The sequence below is a fragment of the Apteryx rowi genome, unplaced genomic scaffold (assembly GCF_003343035.1).
Source record: "Apteryx rowi isolate R43461 unplaced genomic scaffold, aptRow1 scaffold_0, whole genome shotgun sequence".
In the NCBI taxonomy this organism is placed as follows: domain Eukaryota; kingdom Metazoa; phylum Chordata; class Aves; order Apterygiformes; family Apterygidae; genus Apteryx; species Apteryx rowi.
In genome coordinates, this window is record NW_020447195.1 from 6,927,040 (window position 1) to 6,946,908 (window position 19,869).

General features: G+C 38.2%; 1 protein-coding gene across 1 annotated transcript; it reads right to left on the reverse strand.

Annotated features, from left to right (window-relative positions):
* Positions 1-13,208: 13,208 nt before the first annotated feature.
* LOC112961040 (androgen-induced gene 1 protein-like) lies at positions 13,209-19,248 on the reverse strand. Its single transcript, XM_026055865.1, has 6 exons — positions 19,057-19,248; positions 17,907-18,050; positions 16,237-16,338; positions 15,038-15,153; positions 13,595-13,746; positions 13,209-13,240 (listed from the first exon to the last, which is right to left on the reverse strand). The coding sequence occupies exons 1-6, from the start codon at positions 19,246-19,248 to the stop codon at positions 13,209-13,211; spliced, it is 738 nt and encodes a 245-aa protein (XP_025911650.1).
* Between the last annotated feature and the right edge of the window lie 621 nt (positions 19,249-19,869).

Here is a 19,869-nt window from a genome sequence, read left to right on the forward strand (position 1 = left end):
CTGCGCCGCTCCCTCACGAGCGCTGCGCAGCGCCGGCACCGTCCGGGCGAGACACGGCCGCCGGCGGCCGCTGCGCCTGCGCAACGCGGCGAAAAGCCGGCTGCAACGGCGCCCTAGGCCGCGGAGCGCCGGCATCCAATCCCCGAGCGGCGGCGCCGTGACGTCAGAGGGCACGAACCCTTTGAAAGATGCGCAGGAGGCCTGGGACACCGTGTCCGGGCGGCGGAAGGTGCCGCGCTTCGTGCGCGTGCGCAGGGTGGGGCCCGCCCGCGGTTAACAGCGCACGCTCGCGCCGCGGCGCCGCTGAGGGGAGCGGGCGCGGCAGCGGCAGCGGCGGCGCCGGGCGGGACTGAGCCGTAGCGCCGAGGCGGCGCGTGTTCACCGCCCGAAGTTAAGTTTCTTCTTTGCGCTCATCCCTCTGGTGTGCGAACCACAAAGGCCACGGATGGAGTTAAAGCAGCAGTTGTCGTAATGCTTCTTGAATTCTTTTTACATCTTAAGTGTGAAGACAGCAGCTAAGTAGCTTTTATCAACTAAGAACTGAATTTAGTTACATTTTAAAGTGTTTTGGGTTATACAAATGTGACCTTTGTAAGATACTAATCGCTTGATAAATATAACCAGTTAGTTTTTGTAAGACTTAATGAGTTAAAGTTGGAATTCATATATATCTTGCATTAAGTGGTTCAGGAGTGAATTTCAACAAAAAAACATAGTATAATCTCTTGTTCAAATTCTTTCTCTGCAGTCATAGAAAGACAAAATGACCTTGGGATCTGTTATCTGATGTATTTCTAACCCTGACTAGAATACCTATTGTCTCCTAGATAATTGCAAGTGTAACTGGAGAAAACACCCATTAGAGTTAGCTTTTCTACTTAGTATCTGTCTCTTAATATTTTAATTTTCTTATACTTGTTCATCTCTTTCATCAGATAACTTTTGTGCATATGTTTAAAGACATCTTTGTTCCCTTTCTAACCAGTGTCAAGCTTCAACAGAAATGAACACAGAATCAGGACCTGAAATTACATTTAAAGCATCTAGAATTATGCTGAGGTCATTTGTATCTTATCTTTTCTTTCACACTTCACATAGGCCACCATGCAGTACTAACAGAGTAAATGTTTAGCCTGCTGAAACCATTAGCTGTTTTTAGTCTCTGTAAGGCCTTTATTCCTTTCCAGGCATCAGGTTTACCTTAGGGTAGGAGGTGAGCCTGCCTATTAGAAGAAAAGGGGAAAATTAGCACCAAACATTCACCATTTCATGAAAGTGCAGCTTTATTTTGAGGACCTACAGAGGGTTTCTGCTATGCAAGCCTGATCCCAGGACTTTTATAAAATTTCAATTTATTTTAATAGGAGTTTTGTTCAAGTAAGCTTCATTCTTGCAGATTTCTGACTATACTCAAAAAAGACAGTAGTGGGAAAAGCTGTCATTACTGATGCATGCCAATCTAAAATCTTGGTGTTAGCTGCAAGCAAGAGCCATCTGCATTACACTTTGTAATTAAGAAGAACATTCTGCCTTTAGAAAATAATTCTTGTCTCTGGARAAAAATTCATTTGAGCATTTTATTTCCAAGTAATTTCTAGTAGCTTCTGTATTTGACTGCTATCAGGGGCTGGACTGCTTATAAACCTGAGTTTTGTAAGGAGTGATTAAAATTATAAACAATAAAGCTAGACATTGGGGAAAATTAAAATGATTATTTGCAGTAAAGGGGGGGGGGAAGATTAAACAAAAAAACAAACATTGCGTGTCCTAAGCATTAAAATTCTTTATGTTGGTTGTGTAKCATCTTGAGAATATCGTGTCTATTTTTTGATGATGAAGAACTTGGTATTACACTATAAAGACTGACATCTCTTTTCTCTGTATATGTATATCTGTCTAGGAACTGAAATCAAAGAAAATACTCTGTCATTTAAGCCTGCCCAGTCAGAGGCACTCCTAAGATGGTTTTAAGGACCATAACAGACATCTAGAAAAAATATAAAATCTGTGGAAGCCCATGGTGAGATTACTTCCTGTGTGTCCTTCAGGCACTCTCTGCTTATGATTCTGCTAAATGCAACCAATAAATGAAATGGGCCCTGTGATTATGTGCCTCAGATATATTTTGGCACAGCAGTTTCCTCAGCATGGTTATGAAGTACCTGAAATGGCTCTTGGGATCATGTATGAAAGAGCTCAGAGGTTCCAATGAATGTGTTTGCTGGAAAGTGTATTATCACTTCATATTTTGAGACACTTGTTTGCCAGCAGGGAAGTGTGTGTTAACCCCTTTCAGCAGCCTTGTAAGATATCCATTGTTTTGACTTAAAAATACAAATGTCAGCAAATATTTCATAAATGAATTCATTTTATCTCTAGCTTTAGGTTCAGATCATTCCTATACTCCATAATGGCTACCAAAAAAGCCAGATTTTCAAACTTGAGCAGACTTGGACAATTCCAGTATTAGCTTTCTTTAAGAAAAAGACAGATTTTTCTGGCACACTTAAAACCAGCACATCCTGCTTCATAGCCCTAATCCCAGCAATCAATTGGACCACTCTGCAGTAGAAAATAACACCAAAYCCTAAACGAAAAAGGATTTGATGACAATGGCAGTGATCCAAGTTTCAACTGTGAATGAAGTTAACCCAGGAAGCAGCAGCATAATGGATTACCATAAGCAATTTTACTGTGGTAAGATTACTGATGAATGGAAGCAAACCTATGCAGAAAATTCAGTATTTAACTGTTGCATTTCTTTGCCACAGGTAGAACGTGAGTTCTGGTTGCTTATCTAGCTTCATGCATCACCAGTCAATACTTCTCAGGTTTTTCAAATGAAAACTAAAAAAAGTTTACCACTTCATATATTTTGAGAAAAAGATATTTAGTAGTTTTTTTCCTGTCATATTCTGGAACAGCTAACACTACAATAAAACTGCATCAGTTCCTTGAACTGAAAGAAAAGGTTCTGATGTGTCTGAAATACTTGTATTCTCATACAGTGCTAATGAAAACCATTCGAAGGTCTTGCCCTTTTCTTGAGCTGGAAAAACAAGTTCCCATTCCCTTTGTCAGTCTGGCAATTATACTGGCAAARAACCTACACTACTGATATTTTCTTTTCCAGACATACTTTTTCAATTATTTCCATTATACAACCCTTAATGAATACCCCATCTATAAACACTCTTTCACCATCAGCAGTCAATTCAGCATATGAAGCTGTTACCCTTAGGCTGTATTTTCCTACATGCACTTCTTAAATAAATAAATAAATAGCTCCCTTCCTTTCAGAAAGGAAGCACAGCAATTTCTTGGTGTAGGAGAGTATCAGCTCCTCTAGTTCCTGCTCACATTTCAGTAGAAGCTTTGTGCAAGTAATTTTGAACAGATTTCTGATTTGTATCAAAAAGAGACAGTAATGGGGAGATGTCACCGCTACACAATATATCACATCCAGAAAACATGGTGTTAGCTGCAGATTAGTTAATTTTCATATTTTTTACCAGGATAGGACAGGGCTCAAACTATACTATGGATTAGCATTCAGATACTTCAGTAGTAAGTTAACTATCTCTTTCTCTTTTCACTAAGAGAGGGACTAAAACTAGAAATAGATGCGATTCATCCAAATAGCCAGCATTCTTTACCTTTTCTCCTCTGTGCAGCACTAGCAGTTCCGCTGCTGGTGTTGAGTCCTAGCAGTTTGCTTCCTGCTGCTTCAGCAAGCAGGTCTTCCCCTCCGAAACCTTTCACCTTCCTTCTTCACACCTACTGTACTCCAGAATTTCTTGTCATAGCTGAGGTCTGGGCTCATCACTTGACCCAGGGTAGGGTGAAGTCTATGCTAGAGCCAGTGAGAGGGAGATGACAGGAATGTAGYAGACAGCAGTTAAGAATCCTGAGCTCTATATTATCTTAAGCTACCTGCCTGGATCAAGTTAGCCATATTGTCAAACTATATTCTATAAAAGTGATTTCCCAACTTTTGTCAAAGCTGCTTACGCTGACTGGAGCGCATCCTATGTCTGGTCACTTATTCCCACTCTTGAGCTGCTACTCATGTTGTACCAGAACAGCTCTTCACAGGCCAGGATGAGCGTTATAAGGGAACAATACAGCTGTATTAATGTCTCTGCACAGTGAACCACAACTGGAACTGAAAAAAAAAAAAAAATCACAGAAAGGCTATGCTAGTATTGCAGAGGAGGCAATGATGTTGCAGGAACAAGTGGTCAAGTGCTGATTAAGCCTGTGCTGTGCCTCCCAAAACATCTACTGGAACTATAGCTTGGTTTTATCTAGATATTCAAGTTTTCTAAGTTCCAGTTTAGTGCCATTTTGTTCTTCATCCACTCACAAACACTAACTTGGTATTTGTTAGTATCATGCAACAGTTCAACCCAAATTAAAACACAGATCAGTACAAAAAAACCAAATCCCTAAGTTTGTTTCCATACTTTAACAGCCAACCAGGGGATTGGCTGTTAAATCCTCTAATACTTAGGGCTTTTCTTGCCTCATTTCAGGAAAAACAGATTAAAGGAACAGCCAACAAGTCCCTCTCACCTAATCCCTCATGATTTGGTAAAAATATGCCAAGTTGCATATGAAATACAAATCAAAACTTTCACAAATTATCATTTTCTGTCCTGAGACAAATACCTATCATCCCCCCAAGAGAGATGAAATAGCAGCAAACATATAAGCTTTTGGAGAAAAGTTACAGGTGTATATGTTTATTCAGAAATATGGTGGGATCAATTCATTTTCAACTTCTGTGTGGAAAAGCCACAAGAGGGGGCTAAATTTCTGTGAGGTTCTGCACATGAAGCACTGGTGCTGAAGAACTGCCTCCACACGAAGAACTGATTCCATCAGAGGCAAAGGATTYGTCATACCTTCTCACAGGCAAACTTACCTCAAAGTATCCATATCTCAAGGCAAAGCCATACGAAGGAGGACAAGATCCCCACTCTATGTCCCAGCAGCAACCACCCTCAAAGGACAGCCCATCCCTAAATCCAGAGCATATTTTTTTCTGCAGAAATAGATTGTTTCCCTGCTTCTATGTTAAAAATGTGATCTAAACAGAAAATCCTTTCTGGAAACAAATGAGAAAGATACATGCAGGCCCCCTTTTCAGTACTTCAAAAATAGTAATGAAAACAACATAAAAGCAATAGATGTACTCAATTAAAAAGTTCCCTTGAATGTCTTCTGGATTGAGCCAAGCTGATTTGGCAGCCCTACAAGCCCCACAAAGAGGGCTGGTTTTCAGCCTGGCCAGTTTGCTGATATTACTGACTGCTCAGCTGCATGACTGACAGCAGCAGAAAAATGAAGGAGACAGGAGTGTGTGGCCAGGGATACTACTTCTGATGACATCATGATCTCAGACCAGTTTAAACCACTTCTGAAAGTGCAGCCTAAGTGGCTTCGCCACACAGTATTTTACACCACAGTAAAATCCAACATGATAGTGATCTGTACTAATTTTGTGCTAGTGAAAGGATAAAAGGGATAGAATAGTAATTGTGAATCTGATCTGACACTGGTAACCTACAATGAATATTAAACATATGCATGCAAAAATCCATTGCCTGCACAGTTCTACTAGTGACTTCCCAAAGGGATTAAAAGAAACAGAAGCTTCCAGACAATGTGTGTATAAATAATAGTTTTCTAGCATCTTTGTATGTTCACCTTTAACATTTGCCTTGATCACAAGGACAAGTAGAGATATGAAATACAGGCAGCAGGAATCCACTGAGACTCTCAAGATTCAGAACATCTGGTTCCCTGGCCAGGTTTCCAAATCACTTTTTTATGCCAAGAATTTTAAATTGCATGTATGCATATGAAATGGAAGTAAAGAAAATCCTATTGCTCACTGGGCAATATCAAACCCAGGCTCATACAATGTGATTCTATGTAATATTGGTCATGTACATGTCTTACTGCAGAAATGAAATACAGAGAGCGCAAAACACAATATACGAGTTTCTGTCACAACTGTTTTCTTGTGTTTTGGGGGAAAAAACAAAACAAAACAAAAGGCAGAGTGTATAATGAGAATTATTCATGCTCAGCTACCATAGTCTAGTTCATGTAACATAAAAAAAGGGGAGGTATACTTTCTTCCTTCTTATGACTAAAACCAATACGGAACTAAGTAAATCTTTTCCAGAGATTTATATACAGATTCAGAATTTGATTTCCAAGAGGAATTGTTGTAAAAGGACTCTTCCTGGAACTTCCTAATGTGTACTGTTTTTCTGCTGTGTAAAGCTTTCCATACATATCCATGGACAACTGTAGTACAAAGGCAGCAGTCAAAAGTGATGTTGTTCTCTAGCATGCTGATACTGGGAGGGGAAGAGAAAAAAAGAAAAAGGGAAAAAAGGGGATGTAGTTTCTTAATAATATTATTGCACATCTATTTCCTGTTTCCAAGTTATACTGATTTCCTTCTCAGACACTTTGAAAAAAAGATTCTGGTTCCTAAAATCATTTCTAAACTCTAAAGGAGTATATGATCTTTTGAAAGACATCTGAGATTTATTTGTGGGAGGAAGGGAACCTGGATCTGGAATGTCTCCATCCTGGTGTTTCCATTTACTCAGTAAAGCAGCCAAATTACTAGGCTGCACAAATTACTTCAACACTAGACTAATACAGCAAATGTGACCTGGTCACATTTTGCCTAGAGTCAATTCACTTCTCTCTAAGGGTGAGAGCAAATGAATAAAACAACAGCACGTCCTTCTCAAGGCTGCAGATTTCTATCCATCAACTTTTTACCATCTACAATGGTTGGCTATATTTTGAATAGGTACCTACCCCACAGAAAAAGCTAAGTTTAGGWGTCACACTCACTTCCTTTGCCCTGTTTTCACATACTAATCCATTTGCTCTGCTAACCGGCTACACAAATAGTTAGCATATACAAACCACAGGCCTTTGTGGTCTRTGCCAATAAGTTTGCATCAAGAAATCTAGAATAGATAAAAAAAAATTCATTGAACACACATGAACTCACATTTCATGAACTCAAGTATTTATTCGTGCAAATTTAGGYGCCAAGATCCTTTTATATCAAACATATAAATTCCTAAAAAACCCAACCAACCAAGAAAAAAAACAAAACAAAACAGAAGGGTAATTTTTAGCAAATAGTTTTAAAAGTGAATATGGTAAGTATGTCGCTACTGGGAAGAGGGAACTTTTGAATTAAGTGATTACATAGCAATGCTTCTCAAGGCCTTCAGTAACTTTTCTAATCAGGCAGAAAGCAGAAATGATTTCCCTGAATGAGTTGTATCAATGGCCTTCCATTATCCACACTAAACAGTGTTCAGAGCATCTTCTTATTGATTAGGTTTGTAATCAGAGCTGCAAAATGCAGCTATTTTCTCTCTAGTGTATGATTTTTTTTTTGGTTCTTTTGCACTCATAAAACTACAATCAGTCAGCTATGTTTAGCATGAGGACGACCTCATCCACTGCTAAAAGCAGGCAAAACTATTTTGTCTTTTCATCTGAACAAAAAGCTGAATTTTACTTTCTCTATTCAGTCAAAAAAAGAGCTGGTTCTACCAAGATGATACTTGTTTGCTAACATTTCTGAAGCAGTGGGACTTTAACTCATTGTTTAATAGTTGGTGTTAAAGAAACATCAGGTTTTTTCCTCATCATAAGACTCTCATTCCTGCATCACAGAAATACASAGGGTTTTTTAAGCTAATGTTAAAACCACTCAGTTCTATAATCGGCAGAATACATTGAATTATATGTTTTACCTATATACCCCATTGTCTATACATGGTGCCTCATATACTCAAGAATAGCCTTTTAGATTTCAGTTTCCAGAAGTCTATACCATGAAGTAACTTTTCTTCCCTTTGCAAATACTTGTCACTACATATGCAATTCTACTACATACGTCTCCATACGTCACATATGTGACCAGATTTAAATAAAGCACGTACAATGTCTCAGTTAAAGGCAGACTGAGAATTAAGACAGAAAAATCTGGAAAAAAAAAAAACTGCAGTGCAAGCTTCTACTACAGCACACAGTTGTAGATATTTGCATCAAATGTCAGATAGAGCTTTTGACACTATCTACGGAAGTAGTATAGGCTGCCTAAGATCTCAAATTATTCGTAGAATCTAATTTAGTAAACTCTTAAATTTAGTAATTTCTTAACAGAAGGTGATGCATATTTTCAGAAAGATTTAAAATAGGCTTTGGATGAAAACAGAATGGCCTTTCACTCTCTTGATCATGGAAATGTATTTTTTCTTGGACAAGCTCCAAAAGGTAACATGCAGTCAAAAACTACCTATGAAAGATATGTACAGAAGATGATGCATCTTCCATCAGATTCTGGCCTGAATATTCCATCATATCCAGAGAGGTTCATTGAACCAGTGACATTATGGTCATCCTATCCTATCCTGTCACGATGCATCATGACCATAATGTCACTGGTTCAATGAACAAATTTGTTTACTCTGCTATTAAATTCACACTTGAAGTCATTCTTAACATGTCAAAAAAAAGTGTGGTAATCCTTCAGAAACCTGTGACCCTTTGGCTGTGAAACAGTAGCAGAGTATATGAACTGGTAAGCAATGATACTGCTGCTAAAGCACACCCCARTTTTTAGTATTTGGTATTTAATGTCTCTCCCTTCCCCTAATATCCCCCACACATTGAAAAACAAACCAGACATTATCTTTGCTTCAGAGCATTTAGTTTAAGTTGGGGTATATAAAAAACCCCATGCATTTGATAGAATGATCTGACAGCTGAGGCTGTCTTGGAACAAACATTTGATTTTCAGATACATTTTTTCCCCCCACCACAGAACTTCCTAAGTGGCTTACTTAAAGCTGTACAACTTCAGAGTATTGTTTCTTCATATGTAAAACTGGCCCTTCAAGCATGTGATGTATCTACTGCTGTTTTGAAGCATGCTGAGGCTCTAGCACTGTCTACATCATTTGAGTGCAAGCAGTTATTTTTCCTATTAGCTTTCTGATAGGAAAGTTAAAAATATAGATTACAGATACACACGATTGCAGTTAGCCAGCCACCTTGTAGCCTCATCAGTAGTATACTGGCTACTCTTGAGACTAGGTCTTCCGCCTGCTACACGTGGTGTTCTCTTTTGTTCTAGCATACTCAGATAGCCTTAGTGAAATATGCATATCATACGGGTGTGCTTGTATTTACATTTCGCAGCAGAGGTCTTAAGTAGGTGGCACATGGCTCTCAGATGGCTTTCAGCTAATGAATGCTGCACAGTTTCAATTTAAAGAGTGACTCAAAATTTGTAACAAGGTACATGCTGCATGACTCATTAGCACCATGACTTTTGACTTTATTTTACAATTGTGCAGTTTCCTTAACTTGTTCAGGGAGTTTGGTAACAGCTACACAAACAGTCCCACTTTGTCGGTATCATTAATGGGAGCAGCAGCTGCAAACAGGTGTCTGACTTAGGTGCAGATACGCAATAGTGTACAACTTATGGATGCAACAACTATTCTGTTGTCTAGGAAACAGCCTCTATCATAATTTCAGCGTATTTAAAACTCTGCATAATATGACAATTACCAGCCAGATAATGTTTTTTCTTGCAAGTGCCACAAATGTGCATGTGATCATGTAGGCAGATAATAATCATATGTTATCACCCACAACTCATGAGCAAGCACAGTAACTACAGTTAAAGACACAACTACATACTTTAAAGTACTTTGAAATTGCTGATTATTTTCTGTTGCTCGGAAATAATCATACTTGTCTCCTAAATTTGATCCCTTTCGGAATCTAAAGACTACAACACTTCTTATAAAAACGCACCATACTATCAAACATTTAATGAATACAACTTTCCAATGTCTATGCTTGAAGAACTAGTGATGACAGGTAGTGGTGGTAATATATTACGTTATACACACAAACATATGTGTGTGCATATATATATATATATATTTACACACACATACACACACAAATAAATATATTTTCATGGTCTTCAAACCATGCTGCCTTTATCCATCAGGTAAAAATTTATATACAGCTCCTTGTTTCAGAAATCTTATACTCAATTAGATACTATTAAAGCAATATGTGAATAAAAGCAAAACACTGACTCCTCCTACAAAACAGCAAAGCAAGTATGATGCTAGAAGCTGAGAAATGTTCATACCCAATCTACTGCATAAGAGTGGCTACTTAGCCATGAGTATTCTGCTACTTAACTATCACAGAGAATTATCATTACCAGTTCTAAATCAAACAGCCTTGAGGCACCTCTAACTTATRTCTGTCACTGGCTGACCACAGAGTTGTGATGAAGGCAAGTCATTAAATCATTTTTGTTCTGTGCTCTCTGGGCCAAGATTAGGCAGATCCTGGATTAGGTCAATTTATGTTGGCTTTAGTGCTGGAATCAAATTCCTTGGAACATTTCATATTGTTTTTGCTCTTTCGACTGCTGCTGTATATAGAATGYGTATCTGAAGTATGCATAATATCATAGCCTTTTTCTTAAGTCAAAGTAAATCTAAATCTCACTACATGCATAAAACCAGACAAAATTATTTACTCTACTCAGACGCTTTATATTTTTATTTCATCCTACAGCTCAGCAGTAACCTTGGAAATTTCTCTTTTTATTTTTTTCAGTCTTTCAGTCTAGGTAGTTTCTTGACATTTGCACTTCTGTCATCTATTTATATACTCTCCTTGTCCTAATAGGCAAACTTAAAGTAATGCAGTTAGACTTTTGCTGTAACAAAAACAGTCCATTTACTTCTACAAGTTGATTTTCTCACTTAACTAGACTCTGATAAATATCTGCATAACCACTAGCTTCATCTTCCCATTAACTTTTTCCAGTGTCTTTCAAAAGGCCAAATACATCATGTCAACCAGTTCTTTTACTGCACATTTTATGGATACAATTCTAGTAAATTGTTGATAATTTATTTGTGCTTGTCTGACTGTATCACATCTCCCAGGAATTTTTATTATACTAGTTATTTTGACTGTTTTATCATGCAAGTAAAAACTGTTTTCTGTAAATCTTCAAATCTCTCCCAACATCTTCTCAAAGTTACAATATTCATTATCCTTCAACACTAATATACTTTTTAAGTCCACTGATAAGTCAAAGACTTCTACTAGCAAAAGTCAGCCACTCTCTTCTTAAATTGAAAGGCTTATCTGATCCTAATCGCAGTATCTGGTCTTATTAAACAGGAATTTCCTCTTTTTAGAATCTCTGTATTTTTTCAAAAGAATTACCTGACTTCACAGTCTCAAATTCCAGTATCAGGGGCTACGATTAATATGCAAAGAAACAGTGTTCTTTAACCCTATCTTGAATAATATAACTGACATCACCAATCGTTATCCTGCACCTGGCTATCCTATTTTGATGAAGTTCTTACTACTGTAACTATATTTGCATCAATCATTCAAAATTTTGAAGAGATTAAGTGTGCAGAGCAGCTCCAAATACATGTAACAATCTTATAATCACAGAAACCCTATTTTGCATTCTAGGTAGCACTACCATGGTGACTATTAAGTAAAATGCCAGTTCAGGTACTCAAGAACAGTCCTCAACTGTTCTTACTAGAAGTCAGGACAATGGACTGACACACACAAGTTTAAAAACAACACCTTAGAGACTGCTCTCTGCAAAAGACTATCTGTTATTTGTACATATCAAATATCAGGCTAACTCATTCATTCAAGGTTTTGGGGTTTTTTTTCCAAAGTAAGTTAAAAAAACAATACTGGAAGAGAGAGAACAATGAACTATAACTATCTGGGGTAGAGAGCTATTGTTTAGGAGATCCTAGCTGAGTATAAACTGTGCAAATGGGAGCAAACTCACAAACTAAATTTAGTTTGAGTGCGTCTGAAGAACAAGAACTTATATTGGGATTTGTAACATTCTTCTTGGGAAGAAGTGATACAATGCTATTTTAACTCCCTCAAGGGAAGGAAAAAAGAATAAACCTCTTTCCATATGAAGAATCTTTTTAACTATTTTCAGTTTGACTTTTAGTATACAGATGGAAAATAAATATTAGTTTTACTACTAACAAAAGAAAAAGCAAAAAATGGTTATATTACTACAACAGCCTAATAATAAAGTGCTTAGAGGGGAAATGGAACCAGATTCTTAGAGGTAAATGGTGAAAGAACGAAAGGTAATGGACAGAAGTGGCAGCGATGAAAATTCCRACTACATATTAGAAGCATTTCCTCCCCTTTCCCCAACCCCCAAAATGTGTCTAGTTAAATACTGGAACACATGGACTGTAGAATACCCACTTTGGAAGACAGTCAAAACTCAGCTGGGTATGACCCTGAACATCCCGATCTAACTTTGAAGTTGGCCCTTCTCTGAGTGGGGGATTGCAACAGATGAACTCCAGAGGTACCTTCCCCAGGTTATTCTGTGATGCTAACAAAATAATCTTTTATTTGAAAGGGGCAGTGCAAAAGACTAAATATGCTTTCTACACTTACTAGAATGATTCAGTTCTGCTCAGTTACTTCAAGTTTTGAAATGCAAAATATGTTAAGTAAAAATGATAAAGTATAATTACGCTACTAACTTTCTGTATCAACATTCTTAATCTTGCTATTTCAACTACAATCAGGTCTGCAACTTTTAGAAATGAAAAGTCCTATACCAAATAACGTGGAGATCTAAGTTTTAACTGAATGGTATATTACATAGTAATATTTYGGAACCAGAATATTCATCAGTGGATCCTAGGTTAAAGTTTATAATTTTGCGAGCACAGAAAACTCTCCTACAGCTAACATCACATATTCAGATCCTGAAGATGTGAATATATATATATGTATTTTTGGATATGTATGCATACAGAAAGGTTACAAACTGCTTTCTCTTTGTAATAAAAGGGAAATTTGGAAGTAAAGAATCTTTACTGTGATTCCATTTTTCCTCACTTTCCTTGTAGATTGCTTGTAAATTGCTTGTAATACTCTATAGCTATCAAAGTACTTTAAAATGACTGCCTTAGTGTATTTGAAACACAGCATCAGTTAATAAGAAAGCTTTCATCTTCATTAGAAATGCAACACATTCATAAGTGAATTTCTACTTTTTAATCACCTTCCATTTCTCAACTTTTTTTCTATGCCTGCTTCTTATGCTTTTGAGTATCACCTGAAAAGAGAAACAAATTAATTAACATACATATTTCAGTTCTGGCCTGTATCCCTACTAGGGAGATTCTTTTCATCACAACTTTATTGTCCTACAATGTTATTCTGAGCTGTCTGATGGCAGCTCAGGACTATTACACCTATTCTCTCTTTTGAGCCAAACATGATTTTACCTTAGATGTCCACAGATGTTAACTGAACTATAATATCAGCATTTGCTTGTGAAGTTCAGTTCAATGAAACATCTGTACTGCTCCACAGACATAGACAGGTTGGCTAACATATCGAGGATGACTAAGACAGAGATGTAAGGACTAAAATAGCCTCCTGTGCCATGCATATGCTACGAACTTACCCCATAATAACGCTGTAAGCTTCTCTCCAAGGAAATAGAATGCTAACAATTCAAGGTAGGAAGTGACAAAAAGCAACAGCCTTCCAGCTATGTCTAGAGCTTCCAAAACTGGGTATACCCAAATACCTGAGGCATAATTTACCCACAGCATCCTAAGAACAAAGAAAAACAAAGTCTTAAACATGAATTAGCCATGTCTACATTTTTTTTCTTTAATATAGACTATCTTGTTTATTGCTCGAGCCACACAAATCCCTCAATTCTAAGTTCAGAATAAAACTGGCTACAGAAATACATCATTAACTACATCTTAAAGCTATGTGATTTTAATAACAGTTAAAATAGTTCCAGTTAAAATATCTTGGTTTGATGCAAAAGTATCCCTTTGCTGCAATTACTTTTTGTATCTCTGATATATGAAGATGAGAGATCATCACATCTGGCTTGAGAAAATGTAATCAATTAAAGATACTGACACGGACAATAAAATCCTTGAGGTTGACTTGGATGGCAAGCAAAAAGTATCAATATCTGTAAGATGGGTAGTTAGGTGGACAGTTAGCTGGACCAAATACAGGTCTTTCACTAACTAATGGAGTTTGCTCAGGGTGAAAAAAAAAAATGTTACTACATTAAATGTATAGGGGGAAAATAAATAAATAAATAAAATGGAAGTTGCAGTAACTGCAAGTGTTTGACCATTATCCCTCTCCATAGGAAAAAAAATCACATGAAAGGCATTTCTTGAGGTTTTGGGATTCATACCTTCTAACACAAGAATAACATTTAAAGAGAGCCACAACAAAACATGGCTTATTTTCAGTTGAACTGTTTACTATTTAGCACAACTACACAGAATCTGAAGGAGCTTTTGAAGAATCTGGACAACCTAAAAAGTTTTTCTTAAAGAGGAAGCACTCAAAACCAAGAGGAAGCAAGCTCTTTATTAATGATGTTAAAAAATAAAGTGGAACAGATTACAATTTTAACTTTTTCATTCTTGTTCTGAAAATTTCATTATTCACTTGTTTTCTAGTTCCACTCAGAGACGTCTTTCCTGCTAGGATTATCTCTTAGGTATCAAACATTTAACAGAATGTCCCATTTTTGTATATTCAAAACCTACAATCAAAGAAGTCTTTAGGCACCACAGAGGTACTGTTAAGAATGAGATGAACATAAACAGGGAGAAAAACAGAAGAACAAACAGAATAAACATATGCCAGCTCTACATATTTCTTCTAAATTATTTATTATTGTATTTCTGTGTAAAAAAATCAAAGTACATTGCTATAAATTAAACATAAAGAACATAATAAACACAACATAAAACCTAAGAAGACTGCAGGTTCATATTATTACACAAAAATGGGTTAATTTGATTCTCTGAAGGAAGAAAATTATTTTACAAAAATATATTTCTGAGRAACAAGGAAGGCCTACCATATAAGGTATGAAGAACCAAAGATGCTAAGTCCTATTATTCCATTCAGTTTACCAGGGTATTTATGTGGACATGCTATCAGCTCTACAAAAAGTAATGGCAGTATGGTGGTATGCTAAAAATAAAAACAARTACAAGAGTTTAAGATGGAAACATAATGCAAACAGCTCCTGTAAAATGATGCAATAGAAAAACCTTGAAGTACAGTGTGATAAAAGTATTTTCTTTCACAGTATTCTCTCATAAACACTTTAATCTAATAAACAGATTTCCTAAAGTCCCCATTTATGTAAAAATAATAGATTTCCATTTAGGAAAAAACAAACAACAGAAAAGGCAACAAGATGATGCCATCAAAATTAAGTGGAATAATCCAGCTGGATAAAATGCCTGAATTTGCACTGTACTGTAACCTCTATCTGACACTTAGTACAGGGTATGGAAAAAAACTTTAATATAGTTTAACTGGGCAATATTATACTACTTAAAGAAAATGAAAGAATAGATGGGGAAACAAAGTCTTGGAAGTCCTGAGAAAGAACACTAAAAACTACATTTTCTAGAACTGTTCTGAYAAAAAGCCAAATGCATTTAACTGACTTGCACAAGGCCGTTAAATACAGAATAAAAAATTCAAGTAAAGTTTGTGGCACAACTTAAAAAGAATCTAAGAAGAATTTAGTAAATATTAAAWATATATATGATCTATTAAAAATACATTTAAAGAACAATACTTGAAGCACTGCCCTTTGCAAAGAATGAGAACTATCAAGTTAACATCATTACAGCCTTAACTCCTACCTGTGCATGTAGTAGAACTGCATAATCATACACTAGTTTTTCCCTACATTGCCTCATCCTTGCCAGTTCTGAGGATGGAAAGTGTACAGTGCACAAGACAGTTCTTACATACAGAATTTAGACACAGAATCCAACTCTTCTAGTCTTTCCCCCTCCCATCTATTATTGTTATTAATTTATGCAGCTTCATTAGTGTGTTAAATTTCAGACAGAGCATACTTTGGGATACAAAAGCCTTTTCATCATCCTATCACCTACASTTATAGCTGTGGTGAAACAAAGATGCACACTCAGCTGTCTGCAACTTTGTTTCAGCAAAACCAGTAATTAAAAGAATAAACAACATCTATAACTGAAAAAAGTTAAATCCAAAATGCTGAGAAAGCATCAGACTTACCATAGTATGATTAAGCCAACTTGGATTAACCTCATCCAGCTCTTCAGGATATATAAGTTCTCTGTTATATGCATATAGAGTCCAAAACATAACAGCTACAAACTGAAGTTAAAAATATAAAGAAATGGAATAAATATTTGCACACAGGAATATTAACAAGGACTACTATACTCATAAAACAACCACTTAAAATGCAACTTTTCTTATCTAGTGACTGCAGAGTGTCCATTAAAGTGTTTTATTACTAGCTGCCTCAATTTATTTTCTTCCTCTGAATTTGACTTTAGATTCATTTAAGAACTACTTTAAGTTACTGTACAAATAAATAGTATTTTTTTAATCAATTCTATTGCACTAAGTCAGTAGGAAATACATTGTCATCAGCAAGTTCATGACTAATAAGGCATCAAAACTGGAGTTTGAGGTTCTTGGTTAGTGTCCATGTATGGTTTTCATGCTAAGAAATAAAACAGTTCTCGTTAATTTTCTACTGGTGGCAAATTCAGAGCATGTGGCAGCTCTCAGAAATACATAAAACACTGTAAATCAATAATTATTACAAATCGAAGTCTGTAGAAAGGTAAGATGAAGAGCATAGGAGCAACAGCAGCTTTTCTTTTTAGTCAATATTTCAACTATCAAAAATATGCATACTATGTATCTTCTGACTAAGCAGCTCCAAATGTATAGTGGTATGAGTATCATAGGAACAGAAAAAACAAATACTATCTGAACAGCTGAACACTTCCCTGAGCATATGGACACAAACTGATGCTGCCAGATAGAACTTGCCTTGTCTGCTGCCGCCGATGTAAGTAAACAAAACAAAACAAGAAAAAGGACTGCACAAAGCTTCATTAAACACAGAACTCTGAGACATCCCAGTACGCAGAAGCAACTGAACTTATTTAATTCCCTAGAAATCAGTGCTTGTGCCTTATAATAAATGTGTATTTCAGTGTTAGTCATATAGATGTAGCTTAAACTTATTCCTTGCTGATATAATCAAAATTAGAGGAGTACTTTCAAAACCATCCAAACATACACACTGCATACATCTGCACACATTTAAAGAAAAATAAGAGTTAACTGCAATTACCTGCAAGAAAGCCCCTTCTTTAGGAAAGTGATGCTGTATATTCTTTTTAGTTCAATAGTTATTCATGTGATTATTTCTTTTCATGAGGATCATGGACACGAAAAAAAAACTTTGTAGAAACAGGACTTATGTAAACTCAGATGATGAATCTCTTTTGTGCTCACTTGGAAAGCACTTTTTTTTTCATGAAACAAAAAGCCTACATCATCTATTTGTAGGTTTTTTAGAAAGGCTTATATTTAGAGTAAGGTATATAGCGTGTTTTTTAACTATTAGTCATTTTATCGTTATCTCCTAGATAACTTAGTCAGTACAGACGGGTATTCCAAAAACTACAATACTAAAAAAGTAATTTCAGAGAATCTGTTTTCTGAAACACACCAGTACAGATGGAGAGAAAGAAAACAACTGCTGGCCTCACTAGAACACTTATGATTTTTGGAAACTGAATAAAATGCGATCATACCTGTCAGCTTTGTTAAGTTAAATTGAGCATATCGATTTATTCTGTCTTTTCAGAAGTTACTTAAGAAAGTATTGAGGGCTCTGACAGTTCACAGAGACTACTTACTAGGCCAACAGGGAATACTAGCACCGAGAAGATGAAGTCTTTCACAGGTAACAATCTGGATGATACGCTCTTCTTTTTAGCAGTCGCAAATACAAGTACAAAATCAATTATGACACATATTCCAAACAATAAAGTTTGCAGAATCTAAACAGTTAAAGAAAATGTTAAGAAAAAGGCTTTTCTAGTACTTTATTTTTGCTGTATTCCTCCAATTTTCCAAGCAGAAAATGTGAAAGTACATAAAAACTGCTTGTCTCCRAAATAACCGGCATTCTTTTTCACTTGCCTTAAATCTCCATCACCAATCTAGAGGTTTGGGCACGTATATTTAGTAATATTAGAGAGGTCATAAATATTTTGAAGGAAAAAATAATCARTTTCTGTGCTGACATCTTAACCGGTCCGTTACATAACCTGAAAGTCTAACACCAACATGTTTTCCGCTGACTCAAAGAGTTTACTTACAGAGCTCAGCGGCAGCCTTCAAGCTCGAGGAGCCCTGACAGCTCCGTATTTCGGGTAACCGCGTTGTCAGACTACAGATACTCAAACGCTCACAGTGCCCAGACCAGTGCGAGCTGCCCAGGTCCGAGCAGCGCACCAGCAGCCTGCGAGCGGCTGAGCCGAGCCGAGCCGAGCCGAGCCGAGCCGAGAATTTAATCCCAGCCCTCCGCGTGGAAACGTTCCCATTCCTCCGTCCCGCTTTCCCGCTACAACACACCTCCTGCGTCAGGACACCGCAGTCAGCTTTTCTTTCGCCCAGCAGTAAAACGAAGGTTTGGTTTGTTTGTTTGTTTTTAAAGGAGAAAAATGCACGGCGTTAGAGAGATAATCTCCTGAGAAGCACCCARTTGTTTCAGTCACGGTGCAACACAGCCCTTCCATAGCGCGGGGAAGGAGCCCGCCCGTGCTGCCCGGCAGCCTCAAGCCTCCCTTCTCCGAGCCCGGTGAATCGCTCTTGACACCCTCTTCCCTCCTTCCCCCTCAGTCGAGGACACTCTCGCTTCAGCTTAACCCCTCGTTAGCGCGGCACCTGGCTTAGCGACAAGCACCTCGCACCAAACCACGCTCCCTCCCAGCGGTTATCTCCCCTCCGGCGCTGGCCGCACCCCGYGTAGCTCCACACGAGCCCCCGCCCGGCCTCCCCCACCTGGTTGATGAAGGTCAGGTATTTCCAGCGCCCTCCGTAGGTGTCGTCGCTCTCCCTGCGGGCGGAATTAGGCAGCCCCACGTTCTGGCAGAGCGAAAACAGAGCCCACAGGAAGCAGCACACGTGGAGAACCACGACGGGCTGCTGCCCCCGCAGCCCCTCCGCCACGTCCCGCAAGCCTCGACGCTGCATCGCCGACCCCCGCCTGGCGGGACCGCCGAGCCCAACGGCCTCGCGTGCCTAACGGCGCGGCGCGGGCAGGCCCGCGGCGGCACGGACTGCACATGCGCCCGCCCGCCGCCATCTTGCGTGATCCCTGCTGCGAGGCACTGTGGGGAGGCTCTCAAGTCCCGCAGGCAGGAAGGGGGGATATGCCATGCCAGTGCCCGAAACGGGAGGCATGGATCAAGGATGGGCTCCCCAGATTCACCTCTTTTCTGAGCACTTTCAGCTTTCAGGATAACCCTGTTTCTTTCAGTGGATTACCCCCGGGGGGGGTGGCGATTTTGCCAGGAGGGTGCTGGGCCCCCCATGAGGCACTGCCCCACGCTGGGAGCGGGCTCGGGTGCCGCGGGCCTGCAGAGCCTTCATAAGGAATCAGGGTTTACATCTGCTCTGGAAAACGATATTCTGACCCAGAAGCAGTGACAAGTTCTTCTGGACAGGACTTAAGCACATGGAGCTTACCTCAAGGCAGTGCAGGTTTTGCAGAGGGAGTAACCTGGTGTCTTGCYCCATTTTCAGAACAATGTATAACACAGAGCTCTTGGTCATAAAAGTTGTAGTATTGATTTAAAAAATTATAGACAGTCT